The following is a 26,797-nucleotide window of genomic DNA, read 5'->3' on the forward strand; positions in this document are numbered from 1 at the left end:
AGGAGAGAGACTGTTGCTTCCTGATGAGTTCTTTTTCCGACCGAGAAACGAGACACATATGTTTTCATCAATAATTTTTGTCGTAGCGAGCCCGTTCGCCTGAATGATGCCTGTTAGGCTCAACTTAAGCTTTAAGATAGCGCATCCACAAAAACAAGCAATGCTAGCCAGTAACGTGTTGTAGATAACGGTCAAGAACAGATGATTCGAGGCAAAAAAAACGCATTCTCCCATCCGTTCATGTATCAAGAGGACTTCGTAGAGATCTACATTAAATGTTTTATATTAATATAGCTTTATACTCACTTAATCACGGTTTCTTCGGTGAGCGATGGTTGCGTTCCTCGTCTCGTTTGCACTCTACATTCACATATTAGGACCTGCTTTTGTTTTAAGTTTTCTTGGAAAAGGCTTGGATACTCGTCTATTAGCCCCGCTCATGATATGTTCACAACGCTGTGCGGTGCGGAATGCCCAATACTCGTCCAAAATGACTAGCGTCGATGTTATGCCTCAGCATTTCTTGTCATGACAGGTCGCTTCTTAGACAAGCATCCGACCACCTTATGCTGGTATGTATAGGCTCTTATCTGCGAACGTTTATATTATCGAATAGGCCTGCTAAACATTCTGCTTGTCATGCTTACGGCCGTCTTTAGGTTCTAAAATAGCCAGCAAACGTCGGCAAAGATTGTTATGAAACGCTCTGGTAGATCGGCCAGTTTGACTGTTTAGTCTACTGACGACCGACCTACTGCGTGGCTTTCCTCGTTTCGCCGATAGCCGACTTTAGCCAGGTGCGCTCAATACGCAGACTTTCAGGAACTCACGTAATCACGGCCAAGGTTAACTTTAGATTTTGCTTTCACCGATAGTCGTAAGCGCCTCATAGACAGCTGCAACGTGGCGCAAACTCGTGACACAAGAGCCTCGCCAGGGTCAAGTGTTACTCATGCAAAGACCTTACATTGCGCACCGTCGACAGTAACACAAGCGGGCGCTTTCAGCGCAATCGCTATACTGTAGCCATACAGGGCGCGCAAATGCACGTGGGTGTCGAGGCAGTCTGTGCACTGACCATCGAAAAATCAGTAGTCCGCCTAGTTAACCTTTAATTCAACATGTTATATATATATATATATATATATATATATATATATATAATATGTTTATAATATGGAAGTTTGTGAGCTAATCAACTTGCATGCTGCAATACGTGTACAAAGACCAAACGTGATTTCCTACTAACTTCGTCATAATCCCAAGTCATAGCGAGCGCTACGGTGACATTCTTAAGGGGTAGATATAACAAAGTAAACATATGATAGGCATTTTGCGAATTCGTTCATCGGACTCCTGTGGAGCGTCATTCAATGCTCACGTCATCGTATCCTAATAGATCCTTCCGTTTGCGTTAGTTTGTCTCCAGACATAAGCTATATAGCTATTGTATAATAATAATACCACGAAAGTGCTCTGAATTTAACGTCCGTAACGGCCGTTAGGCATCGCATCACACGGCGCATAACACCGCCATCACTGTTGTTGCTGGAACTAATGATATAGCGTCTGAAGGGGTTGGATGACTTACCGTCTCAAGTCGACCTATTTAACTATGTGTGCTTGTCTCTGATCTGTTTAAAACTTCAACGAGAAGATCTCACGTTCCGAGCGTCTTAGCCTGACAAGCCAGATCAGTAGCCTTCTCCTTCGTTCTGCATATCTGATATCACTTTGGCAGAAGTATTAGATGAGACTGAGTTAAAACGAGGAAGGAGGACGGCTCCTGAAGTGTGAGAGATCTAGTTATTCCTTCGTTACTGCTTTACGGAGAGTTACACTGAAAAACAGAGAACCAAGGAAAGGGGAAGCTCGGTAAGAGGTTAAGGTCCGTTCGTGGCGTGATTTGTTTTTCACGTTGGGTCGTTTTGCGTATTTCACAGTTATTACTACTGGCTTCTACGAATGAATGAATGAGTACCATGCGAAAGTCAAGTTCGACGTGCAAGAGACTGTGTGTGGATGTTTTTTATGTGTTTCAGTGCGACCGCGCTCTATTGCGGGGCATAATGATGTGCACGCGTATCAGTCATAGTGTGACGGTACCATGTAAAATGTGCTGACTCCGGTAACTATAGTGGTGCGATCCCTGTGCTCAGAGTTCAGAGTTATCCGTACGCTCATTTTCCATGCAGGTTCTTATTGTAATTTCCGCTTCAGGAAGCTCCAACTGCAAAAGACATCGAAACGCTCTGCATGGTCAGTATATTTGTCTGTGAGCAACTGTGTATATAGAATAAAATCCACTATGTATTATAAGATATACAGACCTCCTTACACAACCTAGAGTCGAATAGAAGATACGTATCTTCATGCTAGTTTATCGCGGACCGTGATAAGTCATCTATTATCGGACAGTCATCATACTGAGCACGAGAGCTGACTAGTCAATTAGCTGATGGGCATAAGGCATAGCGAACGATGATACATAGCGCATGAATGAGTAAACCGGAAAATACGCACGTAACCACCGACGTCGAGTAAGAAGCGGCAAATGAGTCGCCATCGGACGCGAACCACTTCCACCAATGTTAAGTCAATAGCAATCATAATGATAGCTATGCCTAGATAGTATTTGAGGTTTTTACAGTTGATTTAATTCCCACGGACTGGCACCGGTCGCACGTTGATTTGCGTCTGACCTCGCCTAACGACATATCTGCAACTCTAATTTATAGTGTTTTGAGTGCTGCATTTTTATATACAGATTATAGGTATGTAGGTAATTTTTTACTGTGGGGAGCAAGAGTGTTTGTAGTTCTGCGGATCGGACAAAAAAACATTAACAGCGTACATAGGAGAGCTATGTAGGATTAGGATGACTAATGTTTACAAACATAGCCAACGTCACGATCCCTCACGCCTTCGGATCGCTGATTGCACGTGCGCTTTCTGGCATTACTTCGAAATTTTTTTTCTCTGGATGACCAATACAGTCAGTACTACTAGGGTAGTACTGACTGTATTGGTCATTGAATTGTTTATACTAGAAAAGATCTAGGGATCTTTTCTAGTATAAACAATTCAATTCGTGTTTTTCTAATCTTCGTCCATTGTTAATCCGTAACTGCTTGGAACCTTTTCGATCAAAGCGTTTCGTCAAATCGTTATCGTACATACAAAATTGGATTGAGTGCAAAATTCAAGGAGGGTGTAGGCAAAATACCTGGCTGCCCGCGTTGTATTATTATGAACACCGAACAAGATGGGGTGTAGCCGTCGTCAATTTTCGCTAGATGAGGTTTTAGCTTTGATTCTCTGCTCATCGTTGGTGCAAGACTGATGTTTTACGTCGACACGTGACTAGCGTACTCTTTTAACGCTCGTAGGATCAGTCCCGTCAGCTCTTGACATTTGTGGCAGCACCATAGGGATAATATTTGAGTCGTGTAGAGGCTGCCTTCGGCTGGGAAGCCTATTAATAAAGCCTCAAACCCAAGGTTGACAGAAGTCGTCGTTGCCTGTTTAGCTTTGACGTCAAGGTCAACTGGAGATCGGATGCAAGGGCAGGTTCGCATCAAAAGCTGGACAAGCCCGAAAAGGTGGGCGCACCTTTAAGTCCGCTCATTCCACGACTATGCGCGTATCTCACATGTGCAGAAATGTAAGCGGAGATCCTTCGGAGAAAAGTGTTGGTCAGTAACAACTCTGGATAGATACTATCAAAAACGCAAATGGCAAAAAAAGAAACAGTTGCTTAACCAGTCCCTTATAAGTGCTCGGGCTGACATACGATGTCTACATATATGTTCACATTGTGTAAGTCTTGGATACAGCTACATGTGCTTGAATTCGAATCTAATTACTGCGCACGATGTCTATTGTGTATGGCAACATGTGAGTCCAGTGATCTTGCCACCAATTGGCGCCATGGTCTTCCCGCTGTTTAAATTGCCCTATCCCGCGTTGGTTTCCAGGATTTCTGAGGTTTGCGTTAAACCTACGTTTTTCGTTTCGGGCTCCCCTTCTTTCTTATACTTAACTTCCTAGACATCTGAGTGCACTGGCAACGGCAGCAACGCCATCACCTCCATGGAATGACGTCCCTGGCTTTCTACGGAGGTTAGTCGGATCGTCCACAAGAGTTGCCAGGTATTATCGCCAGGTCGGAAGGTTCGTTCTGGCACCCTGTCGCTCTGCAGGTCTGCACACTCGGACGCTTCGAAAGTCGGATGCTCTCCAGCGATAGCCAGCCAGGTAGCCAACCACGGACAACCCAAGAGCCGAAAGGCGTTAATCTCGTTTACTGCTGAGGATAGGTCGTGTGGCTTGCTTCAACCCTTTGATCCAATGGTGAGGCACTCTCCTAACCTGCTCTCTTCTTTTATCCCTCATTTTCTCTCACTGGCGTTCGCCAAGCAACAAAGTTCTATGCTTCTTTGCCTATCCTCCTTGTCTTTTCCACATGGTTTTCTCCATCACGCAAAGATATTCTGCAATTCGTTTCCGTGGATTGCCTAGCTCAGTGGATTCTCTGCAGCTGGGGCTCAGTTTTTCAGTATTTTGCGTTTAAGTTAAGATGAAGGTCGACTGCTAGCAGGCAAGGTTTTGTCAATACCCGTAACTGCGGCTAGGTCTGTATAGAAAGACGCTCATAGCTACGGCGCCGACGGCAGCTACCGCGCCAGCAGCGGCTGTATGAAAAGGCGTAAAATGAAAGTAGTTGTAAGAGAAGCAACGACAGTTGCATCGGAAGCGACACACGAATACAGAACCCTGCGTTAGGAACGCTGGTTGTTAACCTTCGGTCCGTTCTCGCTTGTGGTGCTGCTTGACCCAGACCCGCTTGGAAGAGACTGACTAATGAATATGAAAGACGACAATGATACAAGTGTCAACGGAACACAAGCTTAGATGATTAGACGCTCGGGGCTGCTAAAGGATACTGTTTACGCAGCTCCCGATGTACGGGCTCTATCCAGTAATTTATTGCGACAGTGAACACGGCAAATGGAGCAAGAAACAAGTAAAAAGAGGCAAACTGAGGTGTGGCTGCAAATTTCTGGGGGTGCCACTATGGAGATAGGGTAGGAAAGATCGATGAATGCGAGGCAGCAAATGACATAAAAGGATATAGTGGAACAGAACGAAAAAGTTAACTACACTAAAGTGGTGAGGTGTGGGCGCAGATCGGAGTCGAAAGCGCGCACACTTATGATCATCGTGGCAGGATCGGCTGCGATCTCCTTCCAGCGGTGTATGCCACCAACCTCAAAAAAGCTGGAGGTAAAATGCTGCTTCCGTGACCAGGACTACCGGTTTTTGTTGCCACATCCTAATATAATAGTACTAGTAGTAGTAATCATTGGTTCTGCCTATTCGTGGCCAGCGGTAGCAGCAATGAGAGACTGTTCACAGTCTGTCTGTCTCTTACCGTCCCGGGGCGGTGGCAACGTTTTTTGTTTAACCTGGCGACCCGTCTGTTAGATCTCGCCTCTGAAATCTGCTGCACCGCTGTATTTCAGGCCACTATTTCCAGTTCTCATAGAGTTAGCAGGCGCTGGGAGTAGCCGACATTCAACACAGCTTCACTGATTCTCTATCTTAGCAGTTACACGCGAACACCCTGTTCCCCCTGCAAATCTGTCAAGCGGACGAGTTTGACACCTGAAAACTTTAGGTAGAAGTATCGCATATACAGTCAAGCTGGTTGGAAATGATTATGGTTGGAGATGATTCGAGAGGAAGCGGTTGTGGATGAGGCACGTGTCTACCTAAATTTTTAAGTATACAAAACAAAAGGTTGCTCTGACATCGATCTGATTAAATCACGCTGCTGCGCTGTAATTACGTCATAACTGCATAAATATAATACTTAACGTTATTTCAAACTAATAATGTACCATTTAAACTTGGAAGATTCTAGTAAAAGACAGCGCTGCAAAATCATAAGGAATTGTTTAGTTGATTATGAGAGTTTTCTGTGTTGTCTATCTATCACGAAGACAGTGAGTGACAAGACTACATTTAAAGTTCTCTTAAGTTCGCTTCATTGAATGCTGAACAGTATAAATTGGAAAAGGCCCGATTACGTCATCGCGCGCACTGTAATTAGCTCTCTGTCACTGCTATAACCATTTTGACCGTTAGCGTAACCAAGGCCGTGCAGTGGTGCTTCAGACAAAGACCTCAACTCACTCACTCTTCTCCTAAATGGGTTTATTCTATCGAAACATATGGATGTAAACAGTCTGTGGAACTGAGAATTGTTGTCCTCACTCGTTTTACAGTGTTGCTGTCGAAGTAAAAAAAAATGAGGGAAATATAGTAAATAAAAATGAGGGCTTGACTGTTCCGTGTGGACTGTAGTTCGAATTGTCCTGGAGTGTATCTATCACCCCACACGCGGCGCCATACTGCTGTTGATTTAGCCTGTGTGGGCGGAGGCTTTTTGGAAACGCAACGCCCTTGCGTTCGACTCTGGCGTACAGGATAAGCAGCCAGATTTCGTTCTTATCCGCTCCACCTCTCCGTTTGCCATATCATTGACACATTAGCTGGCTCATATTAGTTGCTTTGTCTATAGTTTTAAAGCTTCAAAGCTGAAAAGACTTTTTCTCTATTGAGATGCCCTTTATTACGCTGTGATAGGACACTGGTCGGAATAATATACAATATAAATCCAGCTGTGCATTTGTACTTTAGGCGTTCATCAAATAACGTGTCATTTGTTAGAGTTTGTCTTGTCGGCGACAGTAACGTTTCTAGTCACGTGATAACGGTTTCTTTCTTTTTTATTATAGTACCACAATTGACGACCGTTCCGCTCATAAGGAGCTGACAAATATGCCGAGATAAGATTTTTAAATATTTTATCACATATTTGATAAGACATAACGAGAAAACACGTATTCAAGGGGTTTACTACGCATCCGCTGCTATTCTCTCAATTTCAACATATAGATGAATATCCAAGAAACATGTTTGTTGTCTGACAACAAACTCCTACCTAACGGTTACTTAAATACTAAGCGCCACAAAATATTTAGAAACAAACATCCCTTAGCCGCTGGGTGAAAGCAGTCCACGAAGCCGATGCGCCAGGGGAAGCTTCATGCATCTCGCGATCGGGTCTTTCCACGCACGAGTGGTGTAAGAGGCAACTGAAATTTCATCATTAACTGGGCAGCGTGTGATGATATCTCGAATGCCGAACGCCGAACGCAAACGAAGTCTGCACTGCAACCCAAAACGCATTGCGTCGGGTAGCGTTATAATATAGGTTACCAAAACTTTTAACCTTAGCGGCTGGCCACACTGACCGTACGCCATGACGGTGTCCTTTAAGCATCTGTTAGCTTCTGCATGCCAAGATAACACGAAGCCAGCAGCGTTGCGGTCTCAAGCATAACCTAATTTTCAGCCTATTCAGGCTGAATGTTCCGAGCGACAGCCTATAGAATAGCTGTCGGTTGCCAGCTGCTGTTGTAAGCTGCCAAATCATTGCCTATGCAGAAGAACTGCGAGTGAAGGGCATCCATAAGTGTAATAAATGTGCCATTTATTTGCTAGCGAATAATTTGTGTGTGTTATGCAGACACTTCGTTCAATTCAAGTTGCGTTCATTTGGTTCCACCCCTTCTTCATTATAGCGTCTATATCTACCATGCAACCGCTGTAGAAGATTTATTAGTCTAAGATCTTAAAGGAAATTTCTTAATTCGAAATAATACATTTGCCCGGTGATGATTATTTCCCTTGATACTGAAACGTGAAACGATTATGAACGATTTTGAAGTTTTGCCATTACTCAGGGTTTTACATAGTTAGCAGCGCATGATTATTACTACTTTTTGTTTGGCCCAGGATGGGTCGTAGGCTTCCAGTTCTGGGGTTTGGATACGCCGAAGCCGGTTACTTCAGGTAAAAAGATTTCAACTTTATTCCTATGATTGCTAACGTGCTGCCACAACGCGCTAAAAAAAGTTCCGTGATGTACCTCTATCCAGTTCGTACAGATAGGGGCAACTTATTCCAACTTGCTAGATGTTACGAGCATAGAGCTTTCCTTCTCGAGCTCCGTGGCCCACGCGGTACTTTCTGACATCTTACAATACACGTGGAGATTCATAATGACGACTAGTTAGGTCTAATGTAAATTTAGCAATAGGTAAATAGTCTATGACGAACTTTAAACAAGCACATAAACGGCCTTTGATGCATAAAACACTAGGCCATTTCACTGTACCCATGGCACAAGCTAAGCCAATTGACTACCAACTGATCAATAAATAAAATATATAAAAGCAAGTCTTTATTCAATATGGTAGTAGTATGCTGCATGGCAATGGGACAGATTGCATCTGTGCTTTGGTAGTCGTCGCGGTATCGCTCTCTCAATTTTGTTGAATCTAAATTCCGCACACACAGATTCACAGGTTTTGGGCATATCATACCAGAGTACTGTTGGATGCTGTACCGTATTTGCTATTGCTTCAGCGCCTCGGCTGTCATTTGCCGCTGTGGGTGTTTGTTATGGGTTGGCGCGCACGAACAGCCAAAACAAGCACGGGCACTCGCTACTTCCTGCAGCTGCCTTTATCTCTTGGACTTCGGTTACTTCTCTTATCCGTCACTTCGTTGCGTGCAATTCACACTTCTTAGACTACCCACTAAATCGGTAGTTTTGTATGACTCTGCTAAAGGAATTGCTAGTGTAGCTTTACGCATGAGATACGCGGTGATAGGAGTTAACATGTAGCGTTGCATATGTGTACGTATGGGTTATTCCCTCTGCACACGAACATAGTATGTGTGAATCCTTCGCCAGATGTTTACCGTGCGTTGCTGGGATGGCTGTTAGTTTCGGGAGACCGTTGAGTAAAAGCCTATGGGCTAGGCTGGTTCGCGGACTGCTATTTTCGGAAAGAGGAGTACAAGTACGCGTGGTGCATGTCGCACTAGCGAGGTCCTGGCAGAATTGTCCTACAGATGATTTCCGAGTGGGCGGGTGACCCTGGGATGCGCGATGCAGGCGTCTCGAGCCTGCGTGTCCGTAACGAGTGCGTCGAAGCGGAAAAGCTCAGGCTGCCTCCCATGATGATGCAGCTTGAACAGGCAAAGCACTCGGGAACCTGAAGCTAAGAGTACGACAAGGCTATCGCAGCTAGAAAGGCTCGCTGCGATGGGGCGGTGTCCTATTGTCTTTGTCATCAAGGTCTGCTATTTATGAGTGTACGTTTGACGGCGCACCTCTTAGAGCAAAAACAGGAAAAGACATGGATAAAACGGACGGAGACTGAAACGCGCAGCGGAGGCAAGGACAAACTAAGAGGTCGAGGACGAACTAAGGTCGAGGTTACTGTAACAGGGGTGACCAGCTGCAACGAGTTGCCTGTTCTCGCTTTCGTTTTGAGTTTTGCTAGGCGGATGTAGGGTGCTCGTAAGTTGGTTTTCAGCGCCATTCTACCTTGCGATAGATTAAACCTTTTCATTCTTCTGTCCAGGCGGAAGTAGTGCAAGAACGTCAACGATTGGATGCTTATAGGCAGAAGAGCATGCGTCCGTAGAGAACGTTTCAAAACTACTAACGATTTATGTATAGAGTTATCGAATCATGTCAGCAAACGAACTTAAATGAGCAATCTAAGCAAGCTGTGTAAACGAGTGTTTTTCCGACTATGAGAAGATATGGATTGTTAAGTTAGGATGATGTTGCTATCGCTGCTATCGAAAACTGAAAAATGGTTTTTAATTGACTAGGAAGTTCCAAGGTATACGAGAGACTGGATGGGCATAACTTTTAGATCGCTTCTCTAATGCTCGATCGAAAACTAAATAAAAAATACAGCGAACTAATACGCCAGGCACCTCAGAGCTCAGGCTTTTGCTCGTTTGCTATTCCATTCGAGTATGTTAAAGTAGCACAAGAAAGAGAAGCGGCAATAAGTGAGCTGGAAAACAACATTAAAACCGTATACGTTTTCTATGCGAGCAACTTTTTACGTAAAGCTTAACGCTCGTAATAGCTGTAAATAATCAACAATATGATGCTACAAGTTACGTTAGCTATACAATTGAAAGCGTGAATGGTCAATTGTCAAAACGCAGGTAATAGTCGAAATCAGATGCAAATAAGGCGGTGAAAAAAACAGCCTTTTTTCGTACCGACACGTTATTTGGCGTTAGAACGAAGTCAATCAATGCTACGCCCCATACGTCTACGGCTAACTGTAGGGCAAGAACGGGGCCGCTCTTAGGACAAAGAACGTTTTGCCTTTTGCAATTGGTCAACTTAGCCAGATGCAACGTCTGCGATATGGCAGGTCAAAAGTGCATTTTGCATATAATATGACCTAAAAGCAGACATGTTGTGGCTCATATCCGCCGGCCTATATTGCTAGGAAACTGTACTCGCAGGTACGGAAGTGCAGCATCGCGCAGACGACATTTGCAAGGGGTAGCATAGAAGGTCCTGCCGGACTCGACTTGTCGAAAATCAACAGGAAGAAGAAGAGGGTTGAACCTGCTTACACATATGCTGCAATTCCTATTTGCCACGTGCCGAACCTGTCACCGACTCGCCTTCTTTCTTTAATATGCAGCAATGGTAGGAGAGATTTCGGATACCGGCAGATCGTAAGTGGCACCTGTGTCGCCGAAGCTTACAAGACCGAGGGAGCAGAAGTCGTTCTCGAGTCGCGATATGGCAACAATTAAAGCGATAGCTACAGCAACAACGGAAGTCACAATTTTTCACCGTGACAACTAGCACAACGGGCGCTATATTAGGGCAAGTAAAGATTTCGACCGACAAAAGGAACAAGCGAGGGACCGCCGCCGCTTCAACACACCGCACGACATGCGTAGGATTGTCGTAGTCGCTGATACGCTTATACCCCGACCTCAGTTCTACCGTATCGTCGCGTAGCTGAATTCCCGACGGCGCATTGCCGTCCACTTGTGTCGTTGTTACATGCGGACAAGGGTTGCACGACGGTACCACGTCGCTACTAGAGCTATTAAGCAAATCAGGTGTTATACATAGCTCCGCCAACGAGGCTGCCTGCAACCTGGCCATGGCCCCGGCAGGCCTGGCTGACGACGACACACGAAGCTTAGCTTTAGGCCGCAGGACGTTGTCGTACTCTAACCGGAAGATTAGGCACGAGCACGTAGGAATATGCAACAAGGAAAAGCGGGCAGCACTAGTAAACAGAAATGCGGAACTGTCAAACATTTGTACGAGCGAGTGAGCTGTAGATGTGTCTAACAGCCTTCTGTGGCTGTGCCACATAATCATATCGAACACTTATTCGTCTTGTAGCCACATACAACCAGGCACGAACATGTAGACACACGTACGGAAAGACGTCAGCTCAAGCAGTTGCTCGCATTGGTCGTGTTTTACGCGTAACGGTGTCGCAGAATTGATGCGAACGACCGAAAACAAAGGAGAGAGAGAGAGATCTTTCAGCGTGCAAAAAAGGCAGCACTCAGCCATGACGGCTATTAATCCTCAGCCAGAAACCGCGAGCTTACGCCGTCTTGACAACTGCTGCCATCACTCCATAATGCTCTGCGTCGCGGGATTAGCATTAATGCAGTAGTAATCTACCCTTCGTATGCACACATTTACCAGATGGCAAAACACAATGTGACCCGCCAGCGTGCTCAGTCTACAGCTATTAAGCACACTACGAATTTAACAGTAGTAGAAAGGGAAGGCCATGTTTGTTGCAAAAGCTTCTATTGAGAAGCTTTTCAATATCGAAAGTATGTTACATGGAAACACATTGTGAATCAGTGTAAGAGGGGAGGGGAGGGGGAATTGTATGACAACAATGTGGAAAAGTATCACTTTTTTTTTACACAGCCCCCGATTTTCTAGAATCGTTTCCAATCGTGACTTCTGTCACTTCAAGCCGCACGGCGCTCTGCTATGATGAAATCATATGGGAATACCCAAACGTATTTAGATCAAAAAGGAGAAACATGTATGGTTTATATAAGTATATATAGGCTTGATGTTAAATTACTCGCTTATACGTATTGTCGGACTTGCTCAATGTTGTGTAGAGCATTATACAATAGTCACACTGGCGTGCTTATATATTTCATAACAATTATTTGCTGAACTGTGCATCTCATGAGAAATTCATTAGCTTATGTACATCGATTGTGACACACTAGTCACACATTTCTGCAGCAACTTCCGCTCATTTGAATTTTATGTTGTACACATAACACATAATGTTGAACACCGTTTGTCTAGAGCGAAAGCTTCGAAGTCGACTTCAAAGGATTTTCGTGGTACTTTTGTTAGAATAAATTCGCATTTGTCCAATGAATCAAGTCTTCAAAAAGAGAACTTCAAAGAAGACAATCGCCTTCGTCCGACACGAACGCGACGCATGTTTGTGTGTCGGTGCGCAATTATGTATAGGCCGTTCGTGGAAAACTTTCTTTTGTAAGAGTTGCTCTGTCCGTGTCGCATTTTCATATATGCAGATATATTTACATATGTGCAGTATTGTATATGTTGAGTCCACGATTGTTGTGTTACGGCAGAAAAGCGACAATGGCTTAGGAAGGCCGTATTGCGTGCCTTAAAGCAAACTGGTTTTCTGTTATATGCGGCGGCCTTGTCTAGCTAGAGAAGGCTGAGTACAGAGCCGTCAATTACGAACAAACTCCATTAAAGAATCCATTGGAGAAAGATCCATAGCTGAAGAGGTTTGCTGTTCCTTGCAAATTTACACGATGTCGATGGCGGATGGAGAATTATAAAAAGGCTAATCGAATACCGGTTAGCCAACCGTAAAACACTTCACCGTCGTATTTGCTGCGATGGGCGGCCACTTCCGCATCTTAGAGTGTAGGTATGTATACGTTTGTGACCAATACCAAACCAGCCAGTCGTATAGGCGGGTTCCCGACCTGACTTCGACACCATGTTTGCCATTATTAGCACAACCTAAACTATGCTGAACATCGTAATCATATATAGCGTAAGGTTGAATTCAACCCGTAAACCCTAAAAATCTTCGACTCTTATTTATATTAATCGTAAAAGTGGTTTGTTTTTGTTAATTTCACAAATATTGGAGAGGTGAGTGGCTTCGATCCCATCGCACATCATACAATACTCCTCCTTGTACGAGCTACTGATAATAATAGATCTCTAAAGATTCCAGTATGAGAAAATGTTTTATCGATATCGGAATGATCTTATATAACATATGTAGCGATGAAGTCGATGGAGGGACCTCTCTAGGGTGCGTTCGGTGTACGGCGTGGTGAAATCGTCATGCAAAGGGCCCCCCTTTGCAACTAAGAGCGTAGTTTCTTACGGTGATACCGTAAGAAACTACGCTCAACATGCAAATAAGTTTCAACGTCTATTCTTCTTCTCTTTGACAACCAGCTGTCATGGACAAATCTGATCCTGGTTTTAGTAAATGCATTGCGGAATTAACCCTCAAAGTTCTTTTTCTACCCGTAGTCTATTCACGCGGGTCGTCGTTCTCTGACGTCATTTCACATTTGATCTCCGTTCCTCCAGACCCCTCACGAAAAATGCCACAGGCGCCGTAATTCAGCAGTACGGCGAAAGGCTATTTGCGAACTCGTTGGAAAATTATTTCCAGTTGCCACTTTAGCGTTCCTTTAAGCTGTTCATAAGAGCGACGTGCCCATTGTAGCCCGTAAATTCTTTCATAAGCAAGCAGATAAGAATGATCTTTCTCACTTAGTGTATATTGTATATATAATGTATATAGATACGCAGCCCTTTACGGCTCTCTTATGTTGGTTTGTGAAGTAGCACCTAACGCATGACGGACTGCACAGATTGGGTGGGCATGAGACTCTGAAGACTGATGTTTCGCGGGCGTCCAATTGCATCTCTCCCAACGCCAAACTGGCGATCAGGGACATGTTGAGGGAGCGAGAGTAAGTCGCGCATGAGTGCGGTAATGGGACAGAAACGGGACATAGCTTTACTGAACGCCGGCTACATCTCCACTAAGGAATGCATTGGTCCACCTACCAATAGTGTTAACAGATCGACTTGTGATGCTCCGACTCTGCCAGTTCCATTTTTTTTTGATAGCGAATAAACACTGCAAGAGTGCTTCGACGTTCTGACACTGGTTTTCGCGTTCGTCCACTACGTGTTTTGTTTACCGTATGAGTTGTGCGTCATCTCTATCAATTTGTTGTAAGAGTTGATGAAGTGTTATACATATGAGACGCTAATGAGAATGTAGGGCCGCGTTATTTTTTGGCTTTTGCCTGATGCCCAGCAGCTTTGGGGGAGGTTTTGTTCACTAGCACCCGGTCGTCTTTGAAGTTCTTTTTCTCGCACGTTAAGTAACTTTTCTTGCTGTTATGCAAACTTGAAGGGCATATTTCTGCTTAAAAATTTCATTATCATTGCGCAACACGACATTACATCAGTATGAAATTTTTCCGTTGGAGTAATCTTAATCAGATTATAGCTTAGTCGTCTCCCTGTACCTTCCATTAATTTCGTCGTACCTGGGTCGAGCTATAGCCATTACAACCGACTGACAACAAAATACGATCCAGAATCTTCGACAATGTTCGAAGGAAACGAAGAATAAACCAAACCCCATGGCTGTTGTGATCGTAGTTAAACCTTCCACAGGTAGTTTCTGCAACTTACTTAAAGCGTTTCTCTTAAGGCTTGTTATTTTTTCAAAAATATAGGGTATCGTTGCTTTGTTATAGCAGCGTCTTGTGTGCTCTTTTCTGTTTTCGTTTCCGTCATAATGAGTTTCTAGGCCGCATCTGTTAACATTCTAGGTAAGCTTCCTAGACTATTTAGTACCTTAGCGCTGTTGTAGAACTCTAACTAGGATTATCGGTTAGAACTTGCTCTTTAGTCGGTCTCAGGTTAGCATGCTATCCGAATAACATCACGGTTAAGCTAGCTAACAATATGGCATCACATAAAAATTGCGCTGCCTGCCATAGTGAGCTATTCCAGGTGTTATTCAATAGTATCGCCATATACACATAGTAAGCATATACTGCCCTCCAATTCTATCGTACTGTTATCGTAAAGGGGTCGGTCGATCATATATGATTCAGTATAGACGCGGTATATATGTCTAATAAATACGTAGCAGGGGAGCCATCTTGCTAGAAGCCCTGTGAATGGGCGCTTATTCTTATCTGAGCGGCTTCTATGCGCCTGTTCTTATCAGCACAAGCCGACAATGATTCGTAAGGCTCATACAAATAGTCAAGGAGAAATGTCGTTGCTAATTAGCTGTTTGGCTTATGCGCTCAGTGATTAGGTAGTCAGGAGCTGGGGGCGTGCAGAATGCACAAAAGGGACAAAGCCCAGGGCCTGCACCGCCTCTGAATACAACGGACAAGTGGCCCGGTTATTTTTCATAAGGATAGAAGCTGGAAGTTCTAGTTGTTCATACTTGATAGTTTCTAGGCCAGCCCGCTATTTTCTGCTTGTGAACGTAGGACTGAGCAAATAGTCGCTCACACTTTCAGTTAATGCTATCGTCAACCCTGTTAGCTGAATAAAGTAACCTGTCAGAGCAGATTTCAATGGGAAAAAGAACGCGATAGCCACAGCATATCGTCAGTGTATCACAAATATCGTATGCGTTTGTGTAAATAGCAACTAATCTATTAGTTGCTATTTATGATGACTCAGTTACATTGGCAATAAGAGGAGAGAATGTAAGCTAATTGAAGATATACAAAATTCGCTGCTTACGTAAGATTATTATCGTGTAAAAATTAATTTATCAAAATGTTTGTCGTATCTATTTTTATATACGAAACAATATCCGAGAAACCGACTTGTGGATTAATATGTTCGTCATGCTACCGTTTCAAATGTACGCACAGGTGCTGAGACGTCCGTCATTTTGTCGGCTGTCTTCGTCATGTCCGTCAATCCCCCACCACCTCGTGCACGGCGCGGCGGCAGCGGGCGCAGCGGGCCAGGGGACTGTGGGGGTACACAGCTCGTACTCGCAAGCAGAGATCCACCCCGTTTCCACGCACCACGGCCAGACATCGTCCTCCGCATCCACAATTTCATCGGCAGGAATAACACCGCTAACCTCATCCAGTTTGCAGCAGCAAGAACAGCCGGGCTCTCAGCTACCACGCGCCTCCACATCAACAGGCCACCACAAACAACTTCCGATGCATCCGGACAACGAGGCCACTCGCTTGATGGTACGTGACCCGACATGGTCTGGCCTATCGTATAGTGCAGCATAACAAAATAACAGTAGCGGAACCTCATACTGCCTTGTTGATCTGATCTGACCTGATGTGAGGTGCGGTGGCTGGCCATTGACGGTATATTCGAATGAAATCTATTGCTTTTGCTCTATAGGGCATTGCGTGTCCCTAAAGTGAACATGTGCAATGTGGCAAAATAATACTATGAATTTCAGCGATTTTTTATATGGCGAACTGCCAAAAAACGGCAACGAACGGCATCCACAGAGCTGAACGAGCGGGACGACAAAAAGCCTGAGTAATATGTTGAAAAGAAAACCTCCAGAAATCTGTAAATAGATAATTTTTTTCAATCCTCATCCTGTAGTATCGTTTCAGGAGAACTCCCTTGGATATATGTAATCCTTCTTTATTAGCATACGGCATACATAGATCTACATTCAACCATATTTAGTTATTTTATTCATATTATATTTATTCTAGTACGACCTGTCTTATAACATAAGTCGTACAAGTTAATATAACATGCTTATATCACCGTATAGTAACCTAAGCTCTTGAAACTTGTCTCTGATGTTCCCTTTGTTTCTCTCCATTATATATTTATATATACCGTTTGAGAAAACTCTGTCCTTTGTAAGTCTACGGTAATCTCGTTATGCAATACAGTGACCTCATGTCGAGCTCAGGCTCCAGCCGTGAAGATGCACTCCTGACACCTACTCCATTTTACCTTTTGTCGAAGTCAAGTTATCGTAATAGTAACGACTATTTGTACTTGATCAAGCAGAGAAGCCATAATTGAGAGGACGTTCGAGATAGTTTGTGAAATTCAAGAATAGCGTCTCGTAGCTAGAGAGTGCACTCCACCTAGGTCGGCCAGTTGAGGTCAGTGTTTTGACGACTGACAAACAATTCGTCAATCGAGGTGAAAACTGAACCGTAATCCTCGGATTATTGACGGTTACCTTAGAATCTGAGCATTTTACTCAAAAACTAGAAATTTAGGTGCCCCACATCTTAAGGAAGGAGGCCTTTAACATCTCATCCGGCATTAAACAACACGCAGTTATAGTAACAGGCTTCTACACAGAATTGTCATAGGTAGCCATGAAAAATGTTTCTACACCGATATAAAGCAGAGAAAATAATGGGCAACTCTATGAAGACGTTCAAACTGAGAGTTGAGCCAGATCTTCATTCTCAGAAAGTAATCATTTGCATTTGGTGGGGTCAGAAAGAGACCGGAAAATGTTTGAAAAGTATAAAGTGGCCAACAAAAATTTATATACGTCCCAATCAGATCAAGTGAACTGAGCTGTTCAACAGAGGAGAGCCAATAAATGAGGCAAAGATGACCTCCTCTACGACAAAGCCAGGTCGTGGCAATGAGCTGGGGTGCAAGAGGTTTTGCGGACCTCGCGGGGACAATAATTTTACTTTATCCGGTTACTGGCTAATGAAATGAGTTTTAATTGTTAAAAGACGAATTGCCTAAGACCAGACTAGAAGATTTCTGGAAAGAACGAATAAATAAGTCGGTTGACAGATGAAAGAACGTCGTGGAAAGTGACAGTGGATAAACATGCTGTTAAAATTTGATTAAAACGTCGTTTTTTAGGTGAAAAAGCCCAGAATTAGTCATGTTCCAACCTAAGTAATTTAATATCAACCGGGTATTTTGTTTAGTAAGTAACTTAGCTTAATAGTTTATTGTTGCTATACGCGATCTGAAGTGTCCCTCTAATGCTTTATTCGTATATAGTATAAAGCCTCAATGATGCTCTATTGCCAATATATATATATAAACAAATACTTCTCCTTTTCATTCACGTAACGCTCAAGCAACATATGCTTTTTCCTACTGAGTAGAACTGTCTAAAGACTGAGGATTTTTCAGTCTTGCTTCTGTAGCGGCTGTCAGCAGTGGTTTCCATTGGGTAATTATTATTGGAATATTTAGCCCTCAAAAAGTAATTTGGCTGTTTTTCTTTTTAATACATCAACGCCCTCCTCCTCGTATTTATCTTAATTAGGATGATATTAGTGAAATAGCGAACGTCCGTTCACCTTTTTTTGGAAATTTTCGGCAGGCTTGCAGTACATTTCGTCCTTGATTCCTTCTTCTAAGCTCGCTGCGGTAATAGCAGCGGCTCAGACGTTTCGAGGTTCGCTACTGGGAACCAAACTTTGGGAATGACGTCCCTACCTCAAGAAACTTCCCACACACTAACCCAAAGCAAGAAAAGTTACTGTCTATTTATTCTAGAATGGAGGACCAATTACTCTTTTTTTTTTTTTAGGTTCTGGAGGTTTAATTCAAGCTTGTAGGAGCCCCAGATAACAGGCAACTGTGATATCAAGAAGCGAGTAATTTTCTCTAAGCAAAACACACTAATAGGCTACCCTTTTGCTTATGCGCAATAGGTTAACATATGAAAAATGCTGGTGACTGTATTAACTAGCTCAAATGATTACCTATACTCTGTCTATAATACGTTTTTCTAGCTTGCTCTAACGGTTTATGTCTGTTCTATTGTAGCTATAGAGCTTCTAATACGCTTTTTGTTATAATGATTGTTTTTATTGTGCCCTGTTCATAACGCAGGTAAATTCAAAAAAGTCATCTGTGTCTAGTTCCGCGCTGGACTCGGTGGCGCTCCGCAGTTCTCCGGCGGGGGACGATGATGACGATGAGGCCGTTAACAATGTCAAGATCCTCGTTAACGATATCACTCCGGCCAGCTCACAGGTAAGCAGTGCGAAGGCAACACGCAGCTGGTAAGGGAACAATACAATAACGTACGTAATGTTACAAATTGTCTAGGTGCAACGGAATATAGGACAAACGGCAATTAGAGACCATAGCTAGTCCACCGTAGCTTCGCTACGGAGTACCGTGTTATGGTAAAGTATAGCTATCTAACATCTGATTCAACTAACCTCCCCTTAGAAGGACAGTATCCAATATCAAATCATGATTTCATCCTAACTAAAATATCCGTCTGTTAATGAGAATCTCACAAAGGTTTGTGTAGTTCTCTAACGCAACCTGCTTGGCGGAGTAAGCACCGCTTGCAAGAAGCTTCGAATCAAGACACCATATGGCTTGCGTTTGTAAACTAGTAGTGAATATCTGTAAGTAGAAAATACTGGTATAATCTACGAGGCTCCAAGTAGCCATAAGTAACCGACTTTAATCTAAAGAAACCTGGGGGTTGCAAACCAAACAAACTATCCAGGTGAATGAGATGGGCACTTTCGTCAACTGCCTAACCGGTTATATATTTGGATAAATACTGGTTTGTATATGATACAATAGTATGTGACACGTACTTCCCATGATTCCAGCATGAGCAGGATGATTGTTTAAGGAACTCTCCCGGATAATGCGGGATTGAAGAAACTGCTAGCAATGGGACAATATTTGAATGGGGCGACGTCCTATGATGGCTTAGCTGTTTCCTGAACTATTTCATTCTAACATACGCTAAATCTGTACAAAAAATAATGGCAGACCATAGATACCCCTTGCAATGCTAACATGTGTGAATGTAAATTGTGCTACGACATCTGATTGTTGAACCTATACTCTGTCCTAGATGTGTAAACATACAGTCGTCTTCGATAAATCGAAAAATTTACTGCCTTAGCTATTGAAAAAAATGTATCGCTTATAAACGAGACTGTCGCTGACGGCGTATCTAGAAAAAGAAAGCAATGTATTTTAAATTTATTAAATTGCCGAACGGCAGTGACAGTATGCCGACATATGAACCTGTGTGACTCGAACTCTGCTAAGCAAAACAAATCCATTTTCATAAGGTTTGACCTTATTTCTTGTTATGAAAACTCGTGCTATATGTACTATAATTAATATATTAAGAGCTATGTAGGATGGCGTGGTTAAGATATTCGCGGCACGCTTTAATCTCATATGAGTCACAGCAGCGTCGCGTGGCAAACGTTCCCCATTCTTGATGTTTGTTGCCGCTAAGCAGACCTCGATCCGCTTTTAACGCAGCTTTTGCCTGACACGTACCAGCGGAACGTTAAACGCCGCGTACTGCAAGTAATGGGCGTTTGACCAGTCCCTATACTAAGTGCAAAATGGAACTTTTCCCAAACAGAACATCTAAATTTGGAAACAATGGCTCATTTCAGATTACTCATGTTATCCACACATGTCGCTGCGTGTACATGCATTCGCCGCTCAAATGTATTACTTTTAATTATCTCTCCGGGTGGAACAAACACTATTACATAGTGCTTCGTTTTATAAGAAGAAAAAAACGCGAATCTATAGCCATACCATTTACTGATGAATGCTTTCAAGGTATTATTGTTACAAGGCAAGCGAGTAGCGTATGCCATCTTGCATAAGGCCACGGATTATCTTAGCATCCACAACTTGTCACGATCTTGGTATCTTGGCCTTCCACTTCCACTGAAATAGCCAACCCCACCTATCAGTATCAACAATGTTCTCGCAGGTAAATAGCGATATAGTTGGCCTCGTCATCAGTATTAATTATCAGTAAATCTTGTAGACTCGCGGTTTTCCCCACGCTTCGTCGACGCCGTTTGCTGAACAACGTGAGCTACAGCGGTAAAACGGTGTCGTTTTGGAACTCGCCAACGTAGCAGCGATCGCTCCTCGCCTGAGCTGAATGGCCTTACAAACTGTTTGTTAGCGTTTACCAGCCTCACCCTCGATAGGCTTTGGCGCCGCGATAACGTCTTACTGGAGCCAGAAACCGGGGATCTAAAGTTGGCCTGCTAGCAGCCTAGACGCTTTCCCGCACGGAGTGTTTAAAGTGGCTGTGTATGCTAGAACGCTACCTGATATAGAAGAGCGAGCGGAATTGGGATGGAGTGGAGCGCAGAAACTGTATCGTCGCGTCCATGTGGATTTTCCGAGTGCATTTGTTGATGTACGTGTACTTATGGTCGCATTGAACGTGTGTTGACAGGCAATGGTCGTCGAGAGAGAGCGTGACATGGGCGACTTTGCCCTATGCCCAATAAAGCTGGAAATGTGGACAGGTAACGTCGACTCGCTACTAGAGCGTGGAAGGGACCGAGTGATTTTTTTCTGCACGGGCTGTTTGACTTGACAACCGGAGAACTCAACGTTAAAGCGAACCTATTCACACTCTTATATCTCTACATTCCTTGACAATCATTCTTCCGCTCCGATTGGCTATATTTGTCGGTCCTCTAATGCACATTTGTGTTGTTACCTCCCCCCCCCGCCCCTCTCCCACCATGTGTTGCTCTCTGAATAGAGAGCGTGGACCTCGCTGAGCAAACGAGATCCAACCTTTTATATTTGAGAGGCCCCGTATTCGTGTGGGAAGGAAGTATCGTTTCGTCGGTACACCACATATCAGTAGGTCGTTCCATTTGACTGATTTTCGTTTCACGTTGTTAGGGCTCTATTACGGTATAAGGCACGTTTTATACTTCACTCGGTCTTGAGATATATCTATGTGATATGCTGAGTTGTTGTCGTTGTTTTTGTTCAAAACGAAACGTTTGGGTGCAAAGACACGTGCTAGTGTACTTTGCATCGTGCCCATATTATTATCTATGCTTTACATTGCCATTGATGGCATTTTACCGCTTGGATCTAGAAGTTAATTATGGAATCAATTCTTGCACCATAAGATAGGGACAAGTTAGTTTTGTTTCCAAATTTTTTGCCGGTTGTTCCTCCCTCCTTCATAGGCCCATCTACTACAACTGAAACTGGTTAAACAGCCAGAAAGCGAGGTCGTCCCTTGAAACGTGTAGTTTCTACTCAGTCTATGTAGTAGAATGGAAGGAACTGCGCCACGCTAAACTTTATTCTGAATGGTCATCTCCATGTTGGAGGAGGTTCGTCAGGAGGCTTGTCTTAAGTCTAATGTACATATGAAGGAAGGAAGCTCTCACCGAGGCCGGGCCTTTGACCGCATATATTGCCATGGGTAGAGCATTTTTACAAAAAATGCCAATGATGCGTCTCACTTCAGACGAAATGAGTCTGCTTCACTTGCCTTTGGGATATGGGTTTTTAGGGGCCATGAGGACTCAGAAAAGCCGGGAAAGCAAGAGAGCGAATGCAAGTGGCGGAGGTGAGCGAGAAAGTGCGAAATCAAGGAGCAGACCTTAGCTAGGGTCTGGGAGCAAGCCACGTGCGGGAACATTTGCTCTATTGCTATTTGTAATTTCCAGCGTTTGTATGCTCATTCTGTGGCTAAAAGCGTCTGTCAGCATTTAGATACGCATAGATACGCTCTCTTGGGTATAAGGAAGGAGATGATGTCAGTTCATTTTGCTTTACGTATATAAATCACGTCTAGAAAGGGTTAGGTCGTTCCTCGTAACTAAAAGTATTACCTAATGCCGAAACACCAGTTAATTCTCAGAAGGATCCATGCAGCAAGGTAACTAGTAGGCATGGAAAGCTGTGAAATCAGCAATAAGCCTAACCAGCTTCGCTTACTCTTAATTTCTCCAGATTTAGTTTTCTCTCTTAAACGAACAAAACGCAAGAAGCGCTGTCTCACCTCTTTCATTAATTATCCCTTTTTGGAACGTCACTGCTATTCGCTACCCAGAAAGTGACCAGTTCCGAACGCAAAAGGTTTGTTTTAAAGAAATTTTGATAGAAATTGAAACATTACTCACAGACAAATAGCTGTTTATATATGAAAGAGTTGCGCTGCAGTGTCAAGAGCCGGTACAACTAATTGGTCTCTTTTAGGCATTAGCGATATGAATTACTACATGTTATATAAATAAGTCAATACATATTATTAAATTGTTAACATCGGCATTCCGGTAGCTGACAAATGCTCCTGATGTTTTTCTCGTAGGAGTTTTTGCAGGCATCAAACCCGTCATCGAGGCGATCCTCCGCCAGTGATGTACGCCACAGTCCCTTTCAGGGCAATTCAATCGGCGGGAACACCGCGCAACGACTCGCAAAGCGAAGTCAGCTCCAAAGCCAGAATTCAGAAAGTTCGAGGCGGCAAAGCTGGACCGATTTGAGTAAGACGGACGCAATTATAAGTCAGACCGACATCATTGGAGGCATCACATTACCGTTGCTCCATGGAACCCATGATAGCCCCAAGACGGTAAACAACCGACGGGCGCATAAGTCGCCGATCAAACTGCAGAGAAGGTAAAGCAACAGTGATAAAAACAAATTAACTACTGATGCAACCGCAGTAACTGCGAGTTTTTCGCTTTTGCAAAAACGGTCCTCTTTCGTAACGTTGAAAACTCCCACCATCGCTTGCACTTGGCGCACAAGCGCAAAAAAAATGTGGGGTTTAGATTGCGGGTTAAGTTCAGTTTTTATCCACAGGTCTTAAATGACTGTTTACTACTACTACAAACAGCTTCTAAAATTCTTATCACATATATAAGCTTCAGTGTCATATCGTACGCTGCCTTAATACAAATCATTTCACAATCGAATGCGTTTTGAGGATTGTTTTAAAAAGACCTTTAAAACACTCTTCTGTTTGCGTAACAGGGTACGTAGAATTACATCACCTTACAGTTACTGATTGTGTTTACTCGAAAATTTGCAGTAGTATAATAAGAAATATTATTATCGACAGAACAGCTTAATGTTTTTTTTTAATAGTAATAAAATAATCGTATACGTAAAGCACAATGTCAAAGGTATCACTATTATCCGCCTCACGAGGTGCTTATATTGAAGTCTAGATGTATAGACTTCGTCATATAAGCACATACTTGATTATTCCGTTGTTTTCTTTGCTAAAAGATGAGACTTTACTGTTATACTCTCGTAGTACTTGATGATTCGGACATTGCGGTATACAATCTCGGTATAGGCTGCAAGTAGACACAAGTATGCCGATACGAGTAGATCAACAATGTATAAATGCAAATATATTTATTCCCGCTTTATTCAACTCAACGCTCGAACAGATTTTTCTTAGTAAAACAATCGTATTCACTAAAGAGACATGATAAAAATCGTGACATGGAATCGTAGCAAAGAACTAAAGTTGGCACCTTTTTATCCGCTAAGGAAGGGTCACAGACCATACCTGTTGACGACAGCTGTCGGCTTCTCATCTAATCCTAGAAAATCTTTCGATAACAAATACTACCCCTTTAATTACTCACTAAAAAAAAGAGAATCTTCTGAAAACCTCCTTCGTGCAAACCTCTTCATAACACAACAGTTATGATACAACCTGTTCGTAAGTTCGCTCCGCGCAGGGACCGATGCCGATGAATCAGAAAATGAGGCTTTATTGCGTGCTACGCCGATAGCGGTGACATTGCATCTATCTCGGTTCTACAGCGGTTTTATAAGGTACACATATGGATCCATTTCAAGGGGTCACTACTCTTAACAAAGAAAAGATTGAAATAGCTACTTTTCCACTAATTTCGAATAATGCAAGTTGCCCTTTTAATGGGAGAGAAAGAGTAATAGCTAATTAAAGGAATAGATAATAAAAATACTTTGCAATCAGCTGCATGGAAAAATCCGTTTCCAATATGTCTGATGAATTAAGTAACACACCAAAACGTTGTCCTAGGAAATGTTGAATTTTGAATAAGAGAACTCATTGCTTATAAGGCTTTAAGGCACTACGTTCTATATTTAATGGGATCTTCCGTGAGGTGAGTCTTATAGAAAAAGCCATTAAAGGAGACGTATGACACGTTCTGCGTTAATAAACCTCACGAAGTATTTGTATATGTGCATTCCCTTATAGTATCGCTGCTACTTGCTGTCAGTTATTGGTAGTAGTCCAATGACGAGGGTTCGTAATCGAACCTAAATGAACGTACAAAATGCTGTCACGCTAATGAAACTGAGCCGTTCTATCCTGATTTTCAGTTTTTGTCCTTTTTTCATCGGGACACATGAAGCTGCAAAATAAATAGCAAAACTAGGATTAACCGGACCTGGCTAAAAAACGAAGCCTAAAAGTTTCAGTTCAAAGAAAGTTACTTACCACTAACACATATTTATTTACCATAAAAGAAAGTCGATCTTCTCCGGTGCAGCTAAATTCGAAATAGGCTCAATTGCACGAGAGCACTTTGAATGTATATTGATGTTATGTCAGACTGCAACTTGATGAAAAATCGATAGTTCGAATTTTGTCTTCAAGCGCGATTATCCTATTAAGGTTTCTCGTTCGAATAGCTCGACTCGAGCGACAGAAGAGGCATGGCCTTTCTGTCTTCATAATTAATACCATCGTGATCGCGAGCTACGCGCTGAATGATTGCTACGACCGTGGCCTTCGAGACTTTAGTACGGGCTTAAAGACGATAGGACGAGGATCGTATGCGTGCTATCCTTGTCGGTTTCAAATCCGTTCGCTTCATTAGTTATTAAAGGCATGTAATTTATTTCATTTTAGGGATTTTAGATCACCCATGTCGATACATGGGTGTGTATATATATATATCCGAAAAAATCAATCCTGAAACTAAGCTTTTTATAATATCAATATATACTCAGCACCCTAATAAGCATTCACTACTGGAGCTTAAAACACGCTCAGAAACGTACTAATTGTGCACGATTGAATCTAATTATATGCGTTACATGATATCTAATGGTACATCTGAACATATAGCTCACTGGGCTAGAACAATTATCGTTACAAGACCCACCGAAACGCAGAACTAACTACCTGCATATGTGAAAACGTAGTACAAGACTTCATCTCCGCTTCACCTGCTTGCCTTTCCCCTTAGCCTCCATTGCATGGAAACTTTGTTTTACCTCGTACTTCCTCATATAAATGTACCATGTCTTATATTTTCAAAGCCGCTTGCACATGGTAAAGTAAAAACCGAAAGATAACAGACATGTAAAATGTGTCGGTCTTCCGGGCTCGAATCTCAAGCATGTAGTGCTCGCGACCTTATCTTAACAACAGCTGAGAGCAAAGTTAAACATAACTACACCGAGCTCGAGCGATATCTTACAGGTGTCCACAGGTACAAGAGTAGCGATACATATATTCGACGAGAATACCGACGATAGCATAGAACGCATACCTTGTGGTAATGCAGTTATGATAACGTTGCTTACGAAACTTAGAAATACGCGGAGTGGTTAAACGTAAACGCGTTAGGCTTCGCGCTAAGAGCCAGCCGTCTAAAGCCATGATAAAGCATTAGCGGACTTAAGACTCGGAAAGATTTAATGCACACATAGCAGAAACCTCTGATAAAATATGATGATTCATGTATCGGTTTACGCATGTATCAGCAAAGGTTTCTATTGCATTCAAGCAAGTAGAGTTACCGGCAACAGTGAAGTAGATCACGATAATAAACTTGGCCAGGAATATCTTGTATAAATTCTTTGCTCTGCTTTTGAAGTCCGTCTGATTGTAATCTTCGCGTGAGGTCAGGGAGAATGAGTGAAAAAAATAGCCAGCAGTAGCAGTAGCACCTTGACCAGGGTGCTATTGCTCAACGGTAGTATCAGACTCTATCAGACTGAGTTAAATTACGAGCCAGCATTTCTCGCGTACTCTGGTTC

The 26,797-nt window shown here is 43.0% G+C and overlaps 1 protein-coding gene across 1 annotated transcript in view; it reads left to right on the top strand.

Annotated features, from left to right (window-relative positions):
- The first annotated feature begins 4,179 nt into the window (after nt 1-4,179).
- The window catches only part of cyst (rho guanine nucleotide exchange factor 18 cysts), a 91,145-nt gene continuing 68,527 nt past the window's right edge, over nt 4,180-26,797 (top strand). The window contains exons 1-4 of the mRNA XM_086971561.1: nt 4,180-4,353; nt 15,901-16,236; nt 18,854-18,997; nt 23,109-23,419. Coding sequence (XP_086827687.1) covers nt 4,351-4,353; nt 15,901-16,236; nt 18,854-18,997; nt 23,109-23,419 — 794 coding nt within the window. The 5' untranslated portion in view covers nt 4,180-4,350. The remainder of the gene's footprint in view (nt 4,354-15,900; nt 16,237-18,853; nt 18,998-23,108; nt 23,420-26,797) is intronic.

This window comes from Varroa jacobsoni, unplaced genomic scaffold (genome assembly GCF_002532875.2).
Source record: "Varroa jacobsoni isolate VJ856 unplaced genomic scaffold, vjacob_1.0 scaffold_132, whole genome shotgun sequence".
Taxonomy (NCBI): Eukaryota; Metazoa; Arthropoda; class Arachnida; order Mesostigmata; family Varroidae; genus Varroa; species Varroa jacobsoni.